The sequence below is a fragment of the Lepisma saccharinum genome, chromosome 13 (assembly GCF_977018435.1).
Source record: "Lepisma saccharinum chromosome 13, izLepSacc3.1, whole genome shotgun sequence".
NCBI classification, from domain to species: Eukaryota; Metazoa; Arthropoda; class Insecta; order Zygentoma; family Lepismatidae; genus Lepisma; species Lepisma saccharinum.
In genome coordinates, this window is record NC_139241.1 from 59978839 (window position 1) to 59999378 (window position 20540).

A 20540-nucleotide genomic window follows, 5' to 3' on the forward strand; every position below is an offset into this window, starting at 1 on the left:
CAATATTACGTATCCTTTGTCTAACCTCAGTTTTATCCTCCCTTTCGTCAATAGTTGTTACGATCGTTTCTGCTGCTATTATGAATTCCTCTTTTTCAAGTTTCTCTACCCCTATTGCAAATTTCTGCCCCTTGTTCATAATCCTAATCAACTCTTTAGGTGGTTCGTGGGTGGTTAAATTTAAAATGTTCTCATTATTTCCCCACTCCTCTGTTTTTTGTTTCTTATTCTCTAGATTATCCTTCCTATTCAATTTTAATTTCATCAATTTCCTCTCTATAGTATTACTATCCCTAAATTTGGCTTTATCCACAGCTCTAAAGTGTCTCTCTTCAATGCGGTTCCACGTCACTTCGTCTAGTTCCCCACTAACTTCCAAATGTAATCTATAGCATTCTTTATTAAGACGTTCGACTTGTCCATGTGCCTCCCTAATACATTTCCCTAGTATTTTAAACTGTATTTCTTGTTTTTGTTCAATCATGCCTACACTCAACGGTTTATACCCCCATTTTAAAAAGTTTGGTAAAACCCCCATTTTCCTGCATTGTTTTAAAAATCTAATCCTGATTAAACCCTTATTCAACTTAATCCTCTTATTTTCTAGTGCACGCACTTTTCTCCCCGTATCGGAGATCAATAGCATTTTATAGGTTTGTCGCGTGTTACTCACAAATCCAGAATATAGAAAAGGAAAGTTAAAAATGTACTTACGTATGTGAGTATAGTGCTCTTATTGTAGAACGACGTTTCAGAGATTGACTATCTCTTTCCTCAGGTTCGTATAAAAACTAAGTACTTGGCATAGTACTGCGTCAAAAATGTAATATGAGGATTGTGGTTAAGGGTTGGTTAGGGTACATTTAAAATATTAAGTTTTTGCTATTAGAAGTACGTAAAAACCAAGTCGTTCCCTAATAAAACTTGTACAGTAGACCTATTCACAGGTAAAAAAGTTTAAAAAGTTAAAATTCTAAAAAACCTGCATAAATCACAATGCAACCTGCAGGTTTGGCCTTTCCTACCCAACTGTGCTTATCTATCCACATGAAGGTCAATTCTCAACGAATATTTCCCCTCCCCTTAATTTTCTCGTTTCCCCTTATTACGTCACAAATCCAACGTGAATTCACGTTCCTCTCTTGCAGCTTGCATAACTTCCGGAGTGACGTGGAAACCGATATTGGGTTCAATCTTCCAGGCTTTATCCCATTTTTTGAGGAAATTGATCCACCCTTCTTCCAAATTTCCTTCGTCCCTATTAAGATTACTCTTCCCCCCCCTACAAATACTCGCTGTCTCATACACATTTCTTCCTAATTTCCTCCCCTCTTTTCTGATTACCTCTTTTTTTGCGATTCTATGCCCACTTTCCAAAATATGTTCTGAGAGACCCGTTTTGGGAACTTTTTCCCTTATGTCCTTTTCATGCTCGCTCCATCTTTTACCCATATTTCGGCCCGTCTGTCCTATGTACTCCTTCCCGCATTGGCATTCTATTCGATAAACCCCCTTCTGTTTTTCCGGTATTTCCCTAGTTGTCTTTCCTTTCTTATAATCGGTGAAGTATTTTTCTACATTCTTTGGTGCTTTCATCCCGCAAACGATTCCAAAATCTCTCGTTATTTTTCCGATTTTTTCCGATACGGATTGATGGTAAGGGATGCCAACGTACTTTACCCTCCTATTTTCGATTTTTTCCCCTTCTTTTTGATCCCCTTCTTTCCTAATAATTTTCCGTGCTCTCTCCGCTATCTTATCCATTTCTCTATTTGTGTATCCATTTTTTAATCCTGTTTTTCTTATCCACCGAATTTCGTTGTCTTTTTCTTTTTCATTATTGCATAGTCTACCGGCCCTAATAAAAAAGTTGAGGAATACGTTTTTCTTTGTTATTTCGGGGTGCGCCGATTCCTTGTTAATATATAAGTTCCCCGATAGGGGTTTATGATGTACCCCTGTTCTAATCCTATTCCCTTCTTTCAAGATACTAAGATCCAGGAAATTGATTTTTCCATCGCTTAAGTTTTCCCTAGTGAAGTTTATTCTTTCGTCTTGTTTTTCTAATTCTTCAAAAACCTTGTTCAGTGCTACCCCCTTTCCTATAATCAAGATATCATCAACGTATCTCCCATAATATTTAATACCCATTCCTGTTTTTTCCAAAGCTGCCTTCTCAATGAAGTGCATAAAAATGCTCGCTACTATACCCGAAATGGGGTTTCCCATCGCCAAGCCTTCTTTTTGTCTATAAATACTGTCATTGACATAGAAAAAGTTATATTCCGTTACAAGGTTATACCATCGTACATATTCCCAAGCAGTTAGGATGTCTATTCCTTTTTCTAACAGCCACCTTAGTAAACAATCTCCCGCCCGCCCCCTCGGTACACTTGGGTATAAGTTAACAACATCAAAACTACTTATTGTATCCTCGTCATCAATTTCCAGATTTTCTATACATTCTTTAACTTCTACGGCATTCCTAACGCTATATTGGGTGTTCTCATTTACCTTCCTTATTCTTTTTACCAGCAATTTTGCTAGCCCATATCCAGGATGTTCGTATGTTGGTATAATAGGTCTAAGTGGTATGCCTTGTTTGTGTGTCTTAGGTATTCCAAAAGCAATTGGTATGTTGCCAACTTTAATTTCCTTAATAAGGATTTTCTTTTCGCTTGTGCCCAATGTAATGCTTGTCTCTACCCCTTTTTTGATCTCTCTTCTAATCTTATTAATAGGGTCTTTCTCTATTTTCTCAAAATCGTTACCTTTAAAGCTATCTTCTAATTTTTGGTGATATTCCTCTCTGTCCATGATAACCATCTTGTTTTCTTTATCAGACCTAATTAGAAATACGTTATTCGCCTTCACCCATTTTCTTACATTTTTTAAATCGCGTCTTAGGTTTTCGTTTACTTTCTCTTTCCATGTTCTATCTCCCCCTTTCATGTTCGTTTCCTTTTTGATTTCTTTTTGCAAGTGTTGTTCTACAATATTACGTATCCTTTGTCTAACCTCAGTTTTATCCTCCCTTTCGTCAATAGTTGTTACGATCGTTTCTGCTGCTATTATGAATTCCTCTTTTTCAAGTTTCTCTACCCCTATTGCAAATTTCTGCCCCTTGTTCATAATCCTAATCAACTCTTTAGGTGGTTCGTGGGTGGTTAAATTTAAAATGTTCTCATTATTTCCCCACTCCTCTGTTTTTTGTTTCTTATTCTCTAGATTATCCTTCCTATTCAATTTTAATTTCATCAATTTCCTCTCTATAGTATTACTATCCCTAAATTTGGCTTTATCCACAGCTCTAAAGTGTCTCTCTTCAATGCGGTTCCACGTCACTTCGTCTAGTTCCCCACTAACTTCCAAATGTAATCTATAGCATTCTTTATTAAGACGTTCGACTTGTCCATGTGCCTCCCTAATACATTTCCCTAGTATTTTAAACTGTATTTCTTGTTTTTGTTCAATCATGCCTACACTCAACGGTTTATACCCCCATTTTAAAAAGTTTGGTAAAACCCCCATTTTCCTGCATTGTTTTAAAAATCTAATCCTGATTAAACCCTTATTCAACTTAATCCTCTTATTTTCTAGTGCACGCACTTTTCTCCCCGTATCGGAGATCAATAGCATTTTATAGGTTTGTCGCGTGTTACTCACAAATCCAGAATATAGAAAAGGAAAGTTAAAAATGTACTTACGTATGTGAGTATAGTGCTCTTATTGTAGAACGACGTTTCAGAGATTGACTATCTCTTTCCTCAGGTTCGTATAAAAACTAAGTACTTGGCATATTGATCTCCGATACGGGGAGAAAAGTGCGTGCACTAGAAAATAAGAGGATTAAGTTGAATAAGGGTTTAATCAGGATTAGATTTTTAAAACAATGCAGGAAAATGGGGGTTTTACCAAACTTTTTAAAATGGGGGTATAAACCGTTGAGTGTAGGCATGATTGAACAAAAACAAGAAATACAGTTTAAAATACTAGGGAAATGTATTAGGGAGGCACATGGACAAGTCGAACGTCTTAATAAAGAATGCTATAGATTACATTTGGAAGTTAGTGGGGAACTAGACGAAGTGACGTGGAACCGCATTGAAGAGAGACACTTTAGAGCTGTGGATAAAGCCAAATTTAGGGATAGTAATACTATAGAGAGGAAATTGATGAAATTAAAATTGAATAGGAAGGATAATCTAGAGAATAAGAAACAAAAAACAGAGGAGTGGGGAAATAATGAGAACATTTTAAATTTAACCACCCACGAACCACCTAAAGAGTTGATTAGGATTATGAACAAGGGGCAGAAATTTGCAATAGGGGTAGAGAAACTTGAAAAAGAGGAATTCATAATAGCAGCAGAAACGATCGTAACAACTATTGACGAAAGGGAGGATAAAACTGAGGTTAGACAAAGGATACGTAATATTGTAGAACAACACTTGCAAAAAGAAATTAAAAAGGAAACGAACATGAAAGGGGGAGATAGAACATGGAAAGAGAAAGTAAACGAAAACCTAAGACGCGATTTAAAAAATGTAAGAAAATGGGTGAAGGCGAATAACGTATTTCTAATTAGGTCTGATAAAGAAAACAAGATGGTTATCATGGACAGAGAGGAATATCACCAAAAATTAGAAGATAGCTTTAAAGGTAACGATTTTGAGAAAATAGAGAAAGACCCTATTAATAAGATTAGAAGAGAGATCAAAAAAGGGGTAGAGACAAGCATTACATTGGGCACAAGCGAAAAGAAAATCCTTATTAAGGAAATTAAAGTTGGCAACATACCAATTGCTTTTGGAATACCTAAGACACACAAACAAGGCATACCACTTAGACCTATTATACCAACATACGAACATCCTGGATATGGGCTAGCAAAATTGCTGGTAAAAAGAATAAGGAAGGTAAATGAGAACACCCAATATAGCGTTAGGAATGCCGTAGAAGTTAAAGAATGTATAGAAAATCTGGAAATTGATGACGAGGATACAATAAGTAGTTTTGATGTTGTTAACTTATACCCAAGTGTACCGAGGGGGCGGGCGGGAGATTGTTTACTAAGGTGGCTGTTAGAAAAAGGAATAGACATCCTAACTGCTTGGGAATATGTACGATGGTATAACCTTGTAACGGAATATAACTTTTTCTATGTCAATGACAGTATTTATAGACAAAAAGAAGGCTTGGCGATGGGAAACCCCATTTCGGGTATAGTAGCGAGCATTTTTATGCACTTCATTGAGAAGGCAGCTTTGGAAAAAACAGGAATGGGTATTAAATATTATGGGAGATACGTTGATGATATCTTGATTATAGGAAAGGGGGTAGCACTGAACAAGGTTTTTGAAGAATTAGAAAAACAAGACGAAAGAATAAACTTCACTAGGGAAAACTTAAGCGATGGAAAAATCAATTTCCTGGATCTTAGTATCTTGAAAGAAGGGAATAGGATTAGAACAGGGGTACATCATAAACCCCTATCGGGGAACTTATATATTAACAAGGAATCGGCGCACCCCGAAATAACAAAGAAAAACGTATTCCTCAACTTTTTTATTAGGGCCGGTAGACTATGCAATAATGAAAAAGAAAAAGACAACGAAATTCGGTGGATAAGAAAAACAGGATTAAAAAATGGATACACAAATAGAGAAATGGATAAGATAGCGGAGAGAGCACGGAAAATTATTAGGAAAGAAGGGGATCAAAAAGAAGGGGAAAAAATCGAAAATAGGAGGGTAAAGTACGTTGGCATCCCTTACCATCAATCCGTATCGGAAAAAATCGGAAAAATAACGAGAGATTTTGGAATCGTTTGCGGGATGAAAGCACCAAAGAATGTAGAAAAATACTTCACCGATTATAAGAAAGGAAAGACAACTAGGGAAATACCGGAAAAACAGAAGGGGGTTTATCGAATAGAATGCCAATGCGGGAAGGAGTACATAGGACAGACGGGCCGAAATATGGGTAAAAGATGGAGCGAGCATGAAAAGGACATAAGGGAAAAAGTTCCCAAAACGGGTCTCTCAGAACATATTTTGGAAAGTGGGCATAGAATCGCAAAAAAAGAGGTAATCAGAAAAGAGGGGAGGAAATTAGGAAGAAATGTGTATGAGACAGCGAGTATTTGTAGGGGGGGGAAGAGTAATCTTAATAGGGACGAAGGAAATTTGGAAGAAGGGTGGATCAATTTCCTCAAAAAATGGGATAAAGCCTGGAAGATTGAACCCAATATCGGTTTCCACGTCACTCCGGAAGTTATGCAAGCTGCAAGAGAGGAACGTGAATTCACGTTGGATTTGTGACGTAATAAGGGGAAACGAGAAAATTAAGGGGAGGGGAAATATTCGTTGAGAATTGACCTTCATGTGGATAGATAAGCACAGTTGGGTAGGAAAGGCCAAACCTGCAGGTTGCATTGTGATTTATGCAGGTTTTTTAGAATTTTAACTTTTTAAACTTTTTTACCTGTGAATAGGTCTACTGTACAAGTTTTATTAGGGAACGACTTGGTTTTTACGTACTTCTAATAGCAAAAACTTAATATTTTAAATGTACCCTAACCAACCCTTAACCACAATCCTCATATTACATTTTTGACGCAGTACTATGCCAAGTACTTAGTTTTTATACGAACCTGAGGAAAGAGATAGTCAATCTCTGAAACGTCGTTCTACAATAAGAGCACTATACTCACATACGTAAGTACATTTTTAACTTTCCTTTTCTATATTCTGGATTTGTGAGTAACACGCGACAAACCTATAAAATGCTATTGATCTCCGATACGGGGAGAAAAGTGCGTGCACTAGAAAATAAGAGGATTAAGTTGAATAAGGGTTTAATCAGGATTAGATTTTTAAAACAATGCAGGAAAATGGGGGTTTTACCAAACTTTTTAAAATGGGGGTATAAACCGTTGAGTGTAGGCATGATTGAACAAAAACAAGAAATACAGTTTAAAATACTAGGGAAATGTATTAGGGAGGCACATGGACAAGTCGAACGTCTTAATAAAGAATGCTATAGATTACATTTGGAAGTTAGTGGGGAACTAGACGAAGTGACGTGGAACCGCATTGAAGAGAGACACTTTAGAGCTGTGGATAAAGCCAAATTTAGGGATAGTAATACTATAGAGAGGAAATTGATGAAATTAAAATTGAATAGGAAGGATAATCTAGAGAATAAGAAACAAAAAACAGAGGAGTGGGGAAATAATGAGAACATTTTAAATTTAACCACCCACGAACCACCTAAAGAGTTGATTAGGATTATGAACAAGGGGCAGAAATTTGCAATAGGGGTAGAGAAACTTGAAAAAGAGGAATTCATAATAGCAGCAGAAACGATCGTAACAACTATTGACGAAAGGGAGGATAAAACTGAGGTTAGACAAAGGATACGTAATATTGTAGAACAACACTTGCAAAAAGAAATTAAAAAGGAAACGAACATGAAAGGGGGAGATAGAACATGGAAAGAGAAAGTAAACGAAAACCTAAGACGCGATTTAAAAAATGTAAGAAAATGGGTGAAGGCGAATAACGTATTTCTAATTAGGTCTGATAAAGAAAACAAGATGGTTATCATGGACAGAGAGGAATATCACCAAAAATTAGAAGATAGCTTTAAAGGTAACGATTTTGAGAAAATAGAGAAAGACCCTATTAATAAGATTAGAAGAGAGATCAAAAAAGGGGTAGAGACAAGCATTACATTGGGCACAAGCGAAAAGAAAATCCTTATTAAGGAAATTAAAGTTGGCAACATACCAATTGCTTTTGGAATACCTAAGACACACAAACAAGGCATACCACTTAGACCTATTATACCAACATACGAACATCCTGGATATGGGCTAGCAAAATTGCTGGTAAAAAGAATAAGGAAGGTAAATGAGAACACCCAATATAGCGTTAGGAATGCCGTAGAAGTTAAAGAATGTATAGAAAATCTGGAAATTGATGACGAGGATACAATAAGTAGTTTTGATGTTGTTAACTTATACCCAAGTGTACCGAGGGGGCGGGCGGGAGATTGTTTACTAAGGTGGCTGTTAGAAAAAGGAATAGACATCCTAACTGCTTGGGAATATGTACGATGGTATAACCTTGTAACGGAATATAACTTTTTCTATGTCAATGACAGTATTTATAGACAAAAAGAAGGCTTGGCGATGGGAAACCCCATTTCGGGTATAGTAGCGAGCATTTTTATGCACTTCATTGAGAAGGCAGCTTTGGAAAAAACAGGAATGGGTATTAAATATTATGGGAGATACGTTGATGATATCTTGATTATAGGAAAGGGGGTAGCACTGAACAAGGTTTTTGAAGAATTAGAAAAACAAGACGAAAGAATAAACTTCACTAGGGAAAACTTAAGCGATGGAAAAATCAATTTCCTGGATCTTAGTATCTTGAAAGAAGGGAATAGGATTAGAACAGGGGTACATCATAAACCCCTATCGGGGAACTTATATATTAACAAGGAATCGGCGCACCCCGAAATAACAAAGAAAAACGTATTCCTCAACTTTTTTATTAGGGCCGGTAGACTATGCAATAATGAAAAAGAAAAAGACAACGAAATTCGGTGGATAAGAAAAACAGGATTAAAAAATGGATACACAAATAGAGAAATGGATAAGATAGCGGAGAGAGCACGGAAAATTATTAGGAAAGAAGGGGATCAAAAAGAAGGGGAAAAAATCGAAAATAGGAGGGTAAAGTACGTTGGCATCCCTTACCATCAATCCGTATCGGAAAAAATCGGAAAAATAACGAGAGATTTTGGAATCGTTTGCGGGATGAAAGCACCAAAGAATGTAGAAAAATACTTCACCGATTATAAGAAAGGAAAGACAACTAGGGAAATACCGGAAAAACAGAAGGGGGTTTATCGAATAGAATGCCAATGCGGGAAGGAGTACATAGGACAGACGGGCCGAAATATGGGTAAAAGATGGAGCGAGCATGAAAAGGACATAAGGGAAAAAGTTCCCAAAACGGGTCTCTCAGAACATATTTTGGAAAGTGGGCATAGAATCGCAAAAAAAGAGGTAATCAGAAAAGAGGGGAGGAAATTAGGAAGAAATGTGTATGAGACAGCGAGTATTTGTAGGGGGGGGAAGAGTAATCTTAATAGGGACGAAGGAAATTTGGAAGAAGGGTGGATCAATTTCCTCAAAAAATGGGATAAAGCCTGGAAGATTGAACCCAATATCGGTTTCCACGTCACTCCGGAAGTTATGCAAGCTGCAAGAGAGGAACGTGAATTCACGTTGGATTTGTGACGTAATAAGGGGAAACGAGAAAATTAAGGGGAGGGGAAATATTCGTTGAGAATTGACCTTCATGTGGATAGATAAGCACAGTTGGGTAGGAAAGGCCAAACCTGCAGGTTGCATTGTGATTTATGCAGGTTTTTTAGAATTTTAACTTTTTAAACTTTTTTACCTGTGAATAGGTCTACTGTACAAGTTTTATTAGGGAACGACTTGGTTTTTACGTACTTCTAATAGCAAAAACTTAATATTTTAAATGTACCCTAACCAACCCTTAACCACAATCCTCATATTACATTTTTGACGCAGTACTATGCCAAGTACTTAGTTTTTATACGAACCTGAGGAAAGAGATAGTCAATCTCTGAAACGTCGTTCTACAATAAGAGCACTATACTCACATACGTAAGTACATTTTTAACTTTCCTTTTCTATATTCTGGATTTGTGAGTAACACGCGACAAACCTATAAAATGCTATTGATCTCCGATACGGGGAGAAAAGTGCGTGCACTAGAAAATAAGAGGATTAAGTTGAATAAGGGTTTAATCAGGATTAGATTTTTAAAACAATGCAGGAAAATGGGGGTTTTACCAAACTTTTTAAAATGGGGGTATAAACCGTTGAGTGTAGGCATGATTGAACAAAAACAAGAAATACAGTTTAAAATACTAGGGAAATGTATTAGGGAGGCACATGGACAAGTCGAACGTCTTAATAAAGAATGCTATAGATTACATTTGGAAGTTAGTGGGGAACTAGACGAAGTGACGTGGAACCGCATTGAAGAGAGACACTTTAGAGCTGTGGATAAAGCCAAATTTAGGGATAGTAATACTATAGAGAGGAAATTGATGAAATTAAAATTGAATAGGAAGGATAATCTAGAGAATAAGAAACAAAAAACAGAGGAGTGGGGAAATAATGAGAACATTTTAAATTTAACCACCCACGAACCACCTAAAGAGTTGATTAGGATTATGAACAAGGGGCAGAAATTTGCAATAGGGGTAGAGAAACTTGAAAAAGAGGAATTCATAATAGCAGCAGAAACGATCGTAACAACTATTGACGAAAGGGAGGATAAAACTGAGGTTAGACAAAGGATACGTAATATTGTAGAACAACACTTGCAAAAAGAAATTAAAAAGGAAACGAACATGAAAGGGGGAGATAGAACATGGAAAGAGAAAGTAAACGAAAACCTAAGACGCGATTTAAAAAATGTAAGAAAATGGGTGAAGGCGAATAACGTATTTCTAATTAGGTCTGATAAAGAAAACAAGATGGTTATCATGGACAGAGAGGAATATCACCAAAAATTAGAAGATAGCTTTAAAGGTAACGATTTTGAGAAAATAGAGAAAGACCCTATTAATAAGATTAGAAGAGAGATCAAAAAAGGGGTAGAGACAAGCATTACATTGGGCACAAGCGAAAAGAAAATCCTTATTAAGGAAATTAAAGTTGGCAACATACCAATTGCTTTTGGAATACCTAAGACACACAAACAAGGCATACCACTTAGACCTATTATACCAACATACGAACATCCTGGATATGGGCTAGCAAAATTGCTGGTAAAAAGAATAAGGAAGGTAAATGAGAACACCCAATATAGCGTTAGGAATGCCGTAGAAGTTAAAGAATGTATAGAAAATCTGGAAATTGATGACGAGGATACAATAAGTAGTTTTGATGTTGTTAACTTATACCCAAGTGTACCGAGGGGGCGGGCGGGAGATTGTTTACTAAGGTGGCTGTTAGAAAAAGGAATAGACATCCTAACTGCTTGGGAATATGTACGATGGTATAACCTTGTAACGGAATATAACTTTTTCTATGTCAATGACAGTATTTATAGACAAAAAGAAGGCTTGGCGATGGGAAACCCCATTTCGGGTATAGTAGCGAGCATTTTTATGCACTTCATTGAGAAGGCAGCTTTGGAAAAAACAGGAATGGGTATTAAATATTATGGGAGATACGTTGATGATATCTTGATTATAGGAAAGGGGGTAGCACTGAACAAGGTTTTTGAAGAATTAGAAAAACAAGACGAAAGAATAAACTTCACTAGGGAAAACTTAAGCGATGGAAAAATCAATTTCCTGGATCTTAGTATCTTGAAAGAAGGGAATAGGATTAGAACAGGGGTACATCATAAACCCCTATCGGGGAACTTATATATTAACAAGGAATCGGCGCACCCCGAAATAACAAAGAAAAACGTATTCCTCAACTTTTTTATTAGGGCCGGTAGACTATGCAATAATGAAAAAGAAAAAGACAACGAAATTCGGTGGATAAGAAAAACAGGATTAAAAAATGGATACACAAATAGAGAAATGGATAAGATAGCGGAGAGAGCACGGAAAATTATTAGGAAAGAAGGGGATCAAAAAGAAGGGGAAAAAATCGAAAATAGGAGGGTAAAGTACGTTGGCATCCCTTACCATCAATCCGTATCGGAAAAAATCGGAAAAATAACGAGAGATTTTGGAATCGTTTGCGGGATGAAAGCACCAAAGAATGTAGAAAAATACTTCACCGATTATAAGAAAGGAAAGACAACTAGGGAAATACCGGAAAAACAGAAGGGGGTTTATCGAATAGAATGCCAATGCGGGAAGGAGTACATAGGACAGACGGGCCGAAATATGGGTAAAAGATGGAGCGAGCATGAAAAGGACATAAGGGAAAAAGTTCCCAAAACGGGTCTCTCAGAACATATTTTGGAAAGTGGGCATAGAATCGCAAAAAAAGAGGTAATCAGAAAAGAGGGGAGGAAATTAGGAAGAAATGTGTATGAGACAGCGAGTATTTGTAGGGGGGGGAAGAGTAATCTTAATAGGGACGAAGGAAATTTGGAAGAAGGGTGGATCAATTTCCTCAAAAAATGGGATAAAGCCTGGAAGATTGAACCCAATATCGGTTTCCACGTCACTCCGGAAGTTATGCAAGCTGCAAGAGAGGAACGTGAATTCACGTTGGATTTGTGACGTAATAAGGGGAAACGAGAAAATTAAGGGGAGGGGAAATATTCGTTGAGAATTGACCTTCATGTGGATAGATAAGCACAGTTGGGTAGGAAAGGCCAAACCTGCAGGTTGCATTGTGATTTATGCAGGTTTTTTAGAATTTTAACTTTTTAAACTTTTTTACCTGTGAATAGGTCTACTGTACAAGTTTTATTAGGGAACGACTTGGTTTTTACGTACTTCTAATAGCAAAAACTTAATATTTTAAATGTACCCTAACCAACCCTTAACCACAATCCTCATATTACATTTTTGACGCAGTACTATGCCAAGTACTTAGTTTTTATACGAACCTGAGGAAAGAGATAGTCAATCTCTGAAACGTCGTTCTACAATAAGAGCACTATACTCACATACGTAAGTACATTTTTAACTTTCCTTTTCTATATTCTGGATTTGTGAGTAACACGCGACAAACCTATAAAATGCTATTGATCTCCGATACGGGGAGAAAAGTGCGTGCACTAGAAAATAAGAGGATTAAGTTGAATAAGGGTTTAATCAGGATTAGATTTTTAAAACAATGCAGGAAAATGGGGGTTTTACCAAACTTTTTAAAATGGGGGTATAAACCGTTGAGTGTAGGCATGATTGAACAAAAACAAGAAATACAGTTTAAAATACTAGGGAAATGTATTAGGGAGGCACATGGACAAGTCGAACGTCTTAATAAAGAATGCTATAGATTACATTTGGAAGTTAGTGGGGAACTAGACGAAGTGACGTGGAACCGCATTGAAGAGAGACACTTTAGAGCTGTGGATAAAGCCAAATTTAGGGATAGTAATACTATAGAGAGGAAATTGATGAAATTAAAATTGAATAGGAAGGATAATCTAGAGAATAAGAAACAAAAAACAGAGGAGTGGGGAAATAATGAGAACATTTTAAATTTAACCACCCACGAACCACCTAAAGAGTTGATTAGGATTATGAACAAGGGGCAGAAATTTGCAATAGGGGTAGAGAAACTTGAAAAAGAGGAATTCATAATAGCAGCAGAAACGATCGTAACAACTATTGACGAAAGGGAGGATAAAACTGAGGTTAGACAAAGGATACGTAATATTGTAGAACAACACTTGCAAAAAGAAATTAAAAAGGAAACGAACATGAAAGGGGGAGATAGAACATGGAAAGAGAAAGTAAACGAAAACCTAAGACGCGATTTAAAAAATGTAAGAAAATGGGTGAAGGCGAATAACGTATTTCTAATTAGGTCTGATAAAGAAAACAAGATGGTTATCATGGACAGAGAGGAATATCACCAAAAATTAGAAGATAGCTTTAAAGGTAACGATTTTGAGAAAATAGAGAAAGACCCTATTAATAAGATTAGAAGAGAGATCAAAAAAGGGGTAGAGACAAGCATTACATTGGGCACAAGCGAAAAGAAAATCCTTATTAAGGAAATTAAAGTTGGCAACATACCAATTGCTTTTGGAATACCTAAGACACACAAACAAGGCATACCACTTAGACCTATTATACCAACATACGAACATCCTGGATATGGGCTAGCAAAATTGCTGGTAAAAAGAATAAGGAAGGTAAATGAGAACACCCAATATAGCGTTAGGAATGCCGTAGAAGTTAAAGAATGTATAGAAAATCTGGAAATTGATGACGAGGATACAATAAGTAGTTTTGATGTTGTTAACTTATACCCAAGTGTACCGAGGGGGCGGGCGGGAGATTGTTTACTAAGGTGGCTGTTAGAAAAAGGAATAGACATCCTAACTGCTTGGGAATATGTACGATGGTATAACCTTGTAACGGAATATAACTTTTTCTATGTCAATGACAGTATTTATAGACAAAAAGAAGGCTTGGCGATGGGAAACCCCATTTCGGGTATAGTAGCGAGCATTTTTATGCACTTCATTGAGAAGGCAGCTTTGGAAAAAACAGGAATGGGTATTAAATATTATGGGAGATACGTTGATGATATCTTGATTATAGGAAAGGGGGTAGCACTGAACAAGGTTTTTGAAGAATTAGAAAAACAAGACGAAAGAATAAACTTCACTAGGGAAAACTTAAGCGATGGAAAAATCAATTTCCTGGATCTTAGTATCTTGAAAGAAGGGAATAGGATTAGAACAGGGGTACATCATAAACCCCTATCGGGGAACTTATATATTAACAAGGAATCGGCGCACCCCGAAATAACAAAGAAAAACGTATTCCTCAACTTTTTTATTAGGGCCGGTAGACTATGCAATAATGAAAAAGAAAAAGACAACGAAATTCGGTGGATAAGAAAAACAGGATTAAAAAATGGATACACAAATAGAGAAATGGATAAGATAGCGGAGAGAGCACGGAAAATTATTAGGAAAGAAGGGGATCAAAAAGAAGGGGAAAAAATCGAAAATAGGAGGGTAAAGTACGTTGGCATCCCTTACCATCAATCCGTATCGGAAAAAATCGGAAAAATAACGAGAGATTTTGGAATCGTTTGCGGGATGAAAGCACCAAAGAATGTAGAAAAATACTTCACCGATTATAAGAAAGGAAAGACAACTAGGGAAATACCGGAAAAACAGAAGGGGGTTTATCGAATAGAATGCCAATGCGGGAAGGAGTACATAGGACAGACGGGCCGAAATATGGGTAAAAGATGGAGCGAGCATGAAAAGGACATAAGGGAAAAAGTTCCCAAAACGGGTCTCTCAGAACATATTTTGGAAAGTGGGCATAGAATCGCAAAAAAAGAGGTAATCAGAAAAGAGGGGAGGAAATTAGGAAGAAATGTGTATGAGACAGCGAGTATTTGTAGGGGGGGGAAGAGTAATCTTAATAGGGACGAAGGAAATTTGGAAGAAGGGTGGATCAATTTCCTCAAAAAATGGGATAAAGCCTGGAAGATTGAACCCAATATCGGTTTCCACGTCACTCCGGAAGTTATGCAAGCTGCAAGAGAGGAACGTGAATTCACGTTGGATTTGTGACGTAATAAGGGGAAACGAGAAAATTAAGGGGAGGGGAAATATTCGTTGAGAATTGACCTTCATGTGGATAGATAAGCACAGTTGGGTAGGAAAGGCCAAACCTGCAGGTTGCATTGTGATTTATGCAGGTTTTTTAGAATTTTAACTTTTTAAACTTTTTTACCTGTGAATAGGTCTACTGTACAAGTTTTATTAGGGAACGACTTGGTTTTTACGTACTTCTAATAGCAAAAACTTAATATTTTAAATGTACCCTAACCAACCCTTAACCACAATCCTCATATTACATTTTTGACGCAGTACTATGCCAAGTACTTAGTTTTTATACGAACCTGAGGAAAGAGATAGTCAATCTCTGAAACGTCGTTCTACAATAAGAGCACTATACTCACATACGTAAGTACATTTTTAACTTTCCTTTTCTATATTCTGGATTTGTGAGTAACACGCGACAAACCTATAAAATGCTACTACATATTTCATTCACTTTCGTCTGTTGTGGTGGCCACAGATGCATGCCAAATACCATTTTATTCTTTTAACTTTCATCATTGGGAGGTACAAAGTATAAATTTCAATTATGCTTTAAAATAAAACTATCATTCCAGGGGAAAAAATAAACAATTTCAACTCTGCGACGATTGGTTCTCGAGCTAGGTTTATATATATACTTTGCAACCAGTTTGAGAAGTTTTTTTATTCGGAGAGGATAGATACACACATGATGCTCCTCTCACTAAAGGTTAACTATTTTCACCAAGATTTAACCCTTTCATGACTTCTTTCCTTCCATCCGTGAGGAAGGGCCGAGGTGTTATTGAAAATTCTGAGGACAAGTCAACATACATGTTGCAATTTTTTTTCATTTTTAATATCTTGTCAACATGTGAATTAAATTTTCCCATTCCTAAAACACACACATACTTTATTTTTAGGAATAAATATATTTGTTTTTCTCTTTCAAAAAAGATATTTGAACACAAAGATAAAACTGGGGAGGAAACTGTCAGTCACCTAGAAGTTCCCGTAACAGAGGACCAGTTGAGTGTTAATTTGTCTATAAATAGTCGCAAGGATTCGGGAATTCGTAGTAATAGTAGACGAAGCAGTATCCAGCAGCAGGTGAGAAGAGCGTTCCCTCCAGTTATCTGCTTAGGTGTCTGCCGTAACGTGGTCTTCTGAATGTTATGCACAAGTTTACAAAATTGGATGTTGTGATGGTTGTTTCTTTACAAAGAAAATCTCACTTTCTGCTGCCTTAAAGATTGCATGATTTTCTTTATATCTTCAGGAAATACTGCAGTATTTTAGTAAACTCACTTTTTTTATTTCAGATTTTAATCTCTACTCACTTTATTAGTGCATGACTGTGTCTCATTTGGCTTACATTCCTCACACTGTATTGTATAATTAATTTGGGGAATGTAGTTATGTATAGGGGAAATGGTAAATACCTGGTGTCCAGATGATAGGTACATAGAAATAAGAATTTGTATTGAAATGATTTGTTGTTAATTCACAAGTGCTGCCACAGCATTAAGCTGAACTCTCCCAAGTTTTCTCAATCCATATCAGAGGGGTAGCTAAAGATTTCTGCCCTCCAGGAAGATCCTTCCCCCTCCTCCATCTCCATCTTGTTTTCGTCCACTGGCATCTTTGTCTTCCTTGCCCCACCACACCCTCTGTCCCATCCTCAAATATCAACATCACCGTAACCAAACCTGATTGATTCTCCTGCATCTTCACTAACCCCCCTCTCCCATTCCCATTCCTTTTTCTGTCTCATGGTCATCCCTACAATACCCCCATAGGGATTTCATTTCTACTGCCTGCTGGACAGTGCTTGAACTAAAGGTAAATGTGTGTTTTGAGTGGTGTATTTCCCCCATTTAGGAACATTTACACAAAGCATCCTCCCATTGATACCATTTTATATCATAGGACCATCCCCCCAGCTCAAGTGTAAACATCCCTCCCTCCCTCACAATGCACAATAGTTTCACAGTCTGGGGTCATAACTCCCCCTTAGGCCCAGTATTCCTACAAAGAAAAGGAAAGTCAAAGGTAGGAAAAGATTGCAAAATGAGGGCTGGCTACCAAAGAAAGTGTACGTAACCCCTCCCTTTCGAAAATGCTGCGCATGCCAATGAGTTCATGGCTACGTAAGTCTACTAAACTATTATCTAGACAACAGCAACAGCCAACCACATGAAGGTCCATGTAAAGGCTGTAGAAGAAATTCTAAGCAAGCATAATTTTTCAGTTGGAATATCATAACGGTCTTTTTGAAAGAAGAAAAATTTCGAAAATGCCTGTGCTGGTGTTGGGCATAGGTCCATTCAAACCTTAATTGCTTTGTCTGGAAGGTAAAGATGAAAGCTCTTAAACACGAACAACACATGGGTTACGTCTCCGCTACAATCATTTCTAATTCTGCAAGATAGGTGGGCAGAATATTGCCTTTTTATGTTTCTGGAGTATCAAGGAGCCTTGACGGAAATAAGAGTAATAGTAAATGATCTTTGAGTATTGTAATTCAAAAAGATAAATTTATGAAAACGTTAAGGAATCAGTTTATAATATCTTTGGATACCTATCATCTGGACACTGTAGTGATGCAGATTTGTCACAGTTTGGTGTTAGAATTTCACTGTTGTAAACATACAAGATCGTAAAGTATTAGTGTATTTTTTGGGTAGTAGGAGCATGAATGTATAAGATGAAGCACACAAATTTTGGATTGGTTTTGAAGTTGATTTGATAGAACATCAGCACATATTTTGAGCATTTCTGTGCTCTGGTCTCTCGGACTATTATCTTAATGTACTGCCTGGTCTTGCAGTACAATAACTTTGCTACCTAATGATTAACACTAGTGGTGGTTTATGGAAATAATGCCTGGGTGGGTGCTTAAGTTTAAATAAGTATCTAATTTGTATAAATATTTAATTTATACAGGCTTTTTACAGTAATTATGTATAAGAGCACAATATTCCATTAGAATTTTTATGATCAGAAGTGTAATCATATCTGTCATACCTTGGATCTAAAAGTTTGAAAATCACAGCACACAACGGCCAACCTCTCTTCCACTGGCATCTGGACTCGCGGCCAGTATTGTTCTCTGTGTGGCTCGTCTTGTGTCATCCATACATGTTTATGATTGTCACCTTATCCATCTCATCTTGCAACCATTTATCGACATCTTAGTGATTACCCAAAAGTAACAGGAAAACAACTTAAAATAAACTAAATCAATCAGCAATTTATGATCTTTATTATTATGATTGAAAGCTTTATTTGAGGTTTTCCCCCTTTTGTTGAGGGCTATTTTGTTAGGGTGACAACAGCCTTACCACTACATCATTGAGTATGCACACACACACATGTAAGGCAAAATTAGTAACTAGAAACTATGGTCCTGTCTATTGTGAAATTATTTAGCTAGTTTCAAAACTCACAAGTGAAATGGCATGTGAAATGAGTTAGTTGCAATTGGCCAAAAAAACCAACATTTTTCTGTTGGTTTTTTTTGTGTGTTTTTCAAAAATGCAGCTTTTTTCAACTACAATTTATGCATTTTTTATTTATTTATTTATTGAAAAAAAATCGGATACAGCAGAAGTAGCCATTTTACGCTGAAATTTTCACCAATGGAAAGAAAAGAAAACAATAACACAAAAATTAGTCAAAATTGCACTATTGCCTATATATTATCTATTTACACCTTTTTTTCTGTATTGAATATGTTAACACTTGATGGGAGGTCATTATATTACGTGGGAAGTCTGTAGAAGATACATCTTTTTTGAATTTCAAGTCTAGGTTTTTCTATGTAAAATAGGTTTGTGTTACGTGTTGTGTGTACTCTGCAATTTTCAAGTATTGACATCAGTAAAGAGAATTGGCAGTGGTATCAACTGAGCTCTTTTTGTATATAAATCAAAGTTTGCAATGCGAACGTTGTATTAACACTGAGAATTGCCAAGAAATTTGACTGCGATAGTATTCCATGTATTTTGTAGCTTACTTATACTGTGATTTGAAAAAATAATGTACATACTAGGTTATTTCTAGGTATATTTTGTAAAGTTATTCTCTCGGCCTTGAATTTTTGGTGGATGCAGGTTCACCCATGAAGATTGCCACTGATAAACTCATCCAAGAGGTTATTTTGGCATAGGAGACAGTTGAGATTATTGACTTGCTTGTAAATTTATCTCAAGAAAAGTCATGGAGGTAATTGGGTGACTTTTTAAAAATGATTTGATTCTTCTTTTATTTCAGATATTTGTTATGAATGGCATAGCACAAGGGGAGTTACTGACGCACCGAGTAAGTGGCTACTACACTTCAAGCCAGTCAACTGTGAATGAAAATGAAGCAGGTAATGATGATGTTATCAGTAGAGCCTAGAAGATCAGGCATTTATTTTGGTTCAAATAAGCATGCAAGAAGGCATTTATAATGTGGGAAATATGTACCAAATGCCAAAAAAAATAGGCACAATAAACCGAAAAAGTGACAAATTCCAAGTCACTTATAATAATAAATAACCCATGGCTCGACAGTCCTTCAAGGGCCTAGGCCGATTTCCTAACTGCCAGTCTCCCTCCCACAATCCTACCTAGAGGTGTGGAGATCTTCAACTTGTATTGGTGTGACGGGTCAACACGTCAAACCTTAAGCCGTTTAGGAGATTTCAGAGATTGGGTTACGCTATTCACTCATAGCTTCCCAATTTCCTCACAATGGTGGGTTGCCACCGGTCCTATACACAGGCCGAGAACCCAGAGACTGAACTCAGGTAGACTCTAACTCATGCCATGCCATCTCACAGTCGGATTCCAAAGCACAGCGACTTAGACTGCATGGCCACGGAGGACGACTCAAGTCACTTGATTCAAAAAGTTAAAATTCACATGGAAAGAACATGTTGTTTCCTTTGTTGCCTTGATTGCCATAACCACTAGTTTCTTTATATATATATATAAACACAGGAATAGGGTCAGAAATGGTGCCAGAAGGGCGGATAAATACAAATTATGAAGGAGACAGTAAACACTTACCACACGAATAGAAATAATTCAATATTTCGCGATCTGAGTCGCATTTTCAAGAAGGAAGATAAAAGATCGACGACACTTTGAGTAGAGGCACAGAATACTGACCGTAGCGTCTCTATGGTCAGTGTTGCCAGAAACAGTTGATAGGAAACACGAAGTACTTTACCCAGTG

The 20540-nt window shown here is 36.8% G+C and overlaps 1 protein-coding gene across 3 annotated transcripts in view; it reads left to right on the forward strand.

Moving 5' to 3' along the window:
* Ac13E (Adenylyl cyclase 13E) overlaps positions 1–20540 on the forward strand; it is a 58583-nt gene that overhangs the window by 18838 nt on the left and 19205 nt on the right. For 2 of the 3 annotated variants that reach the window (XM_083134254.1, XM_083134255.1), the window contains exons 5-6: positions 16272–16424; positions 19590–19689. In XM_083134254.1, coding sequence (XP_082990380.1) covers positions 16272–16424; positions 19590–19689 — 253 coding nt within the window. The remainder of the gene's footprint in view (positions 1–16271; positions 16425–19589; positions 19690–20540) is intronic. The other variant, XM_083134256.1, reaches the window with a different exon arrangement.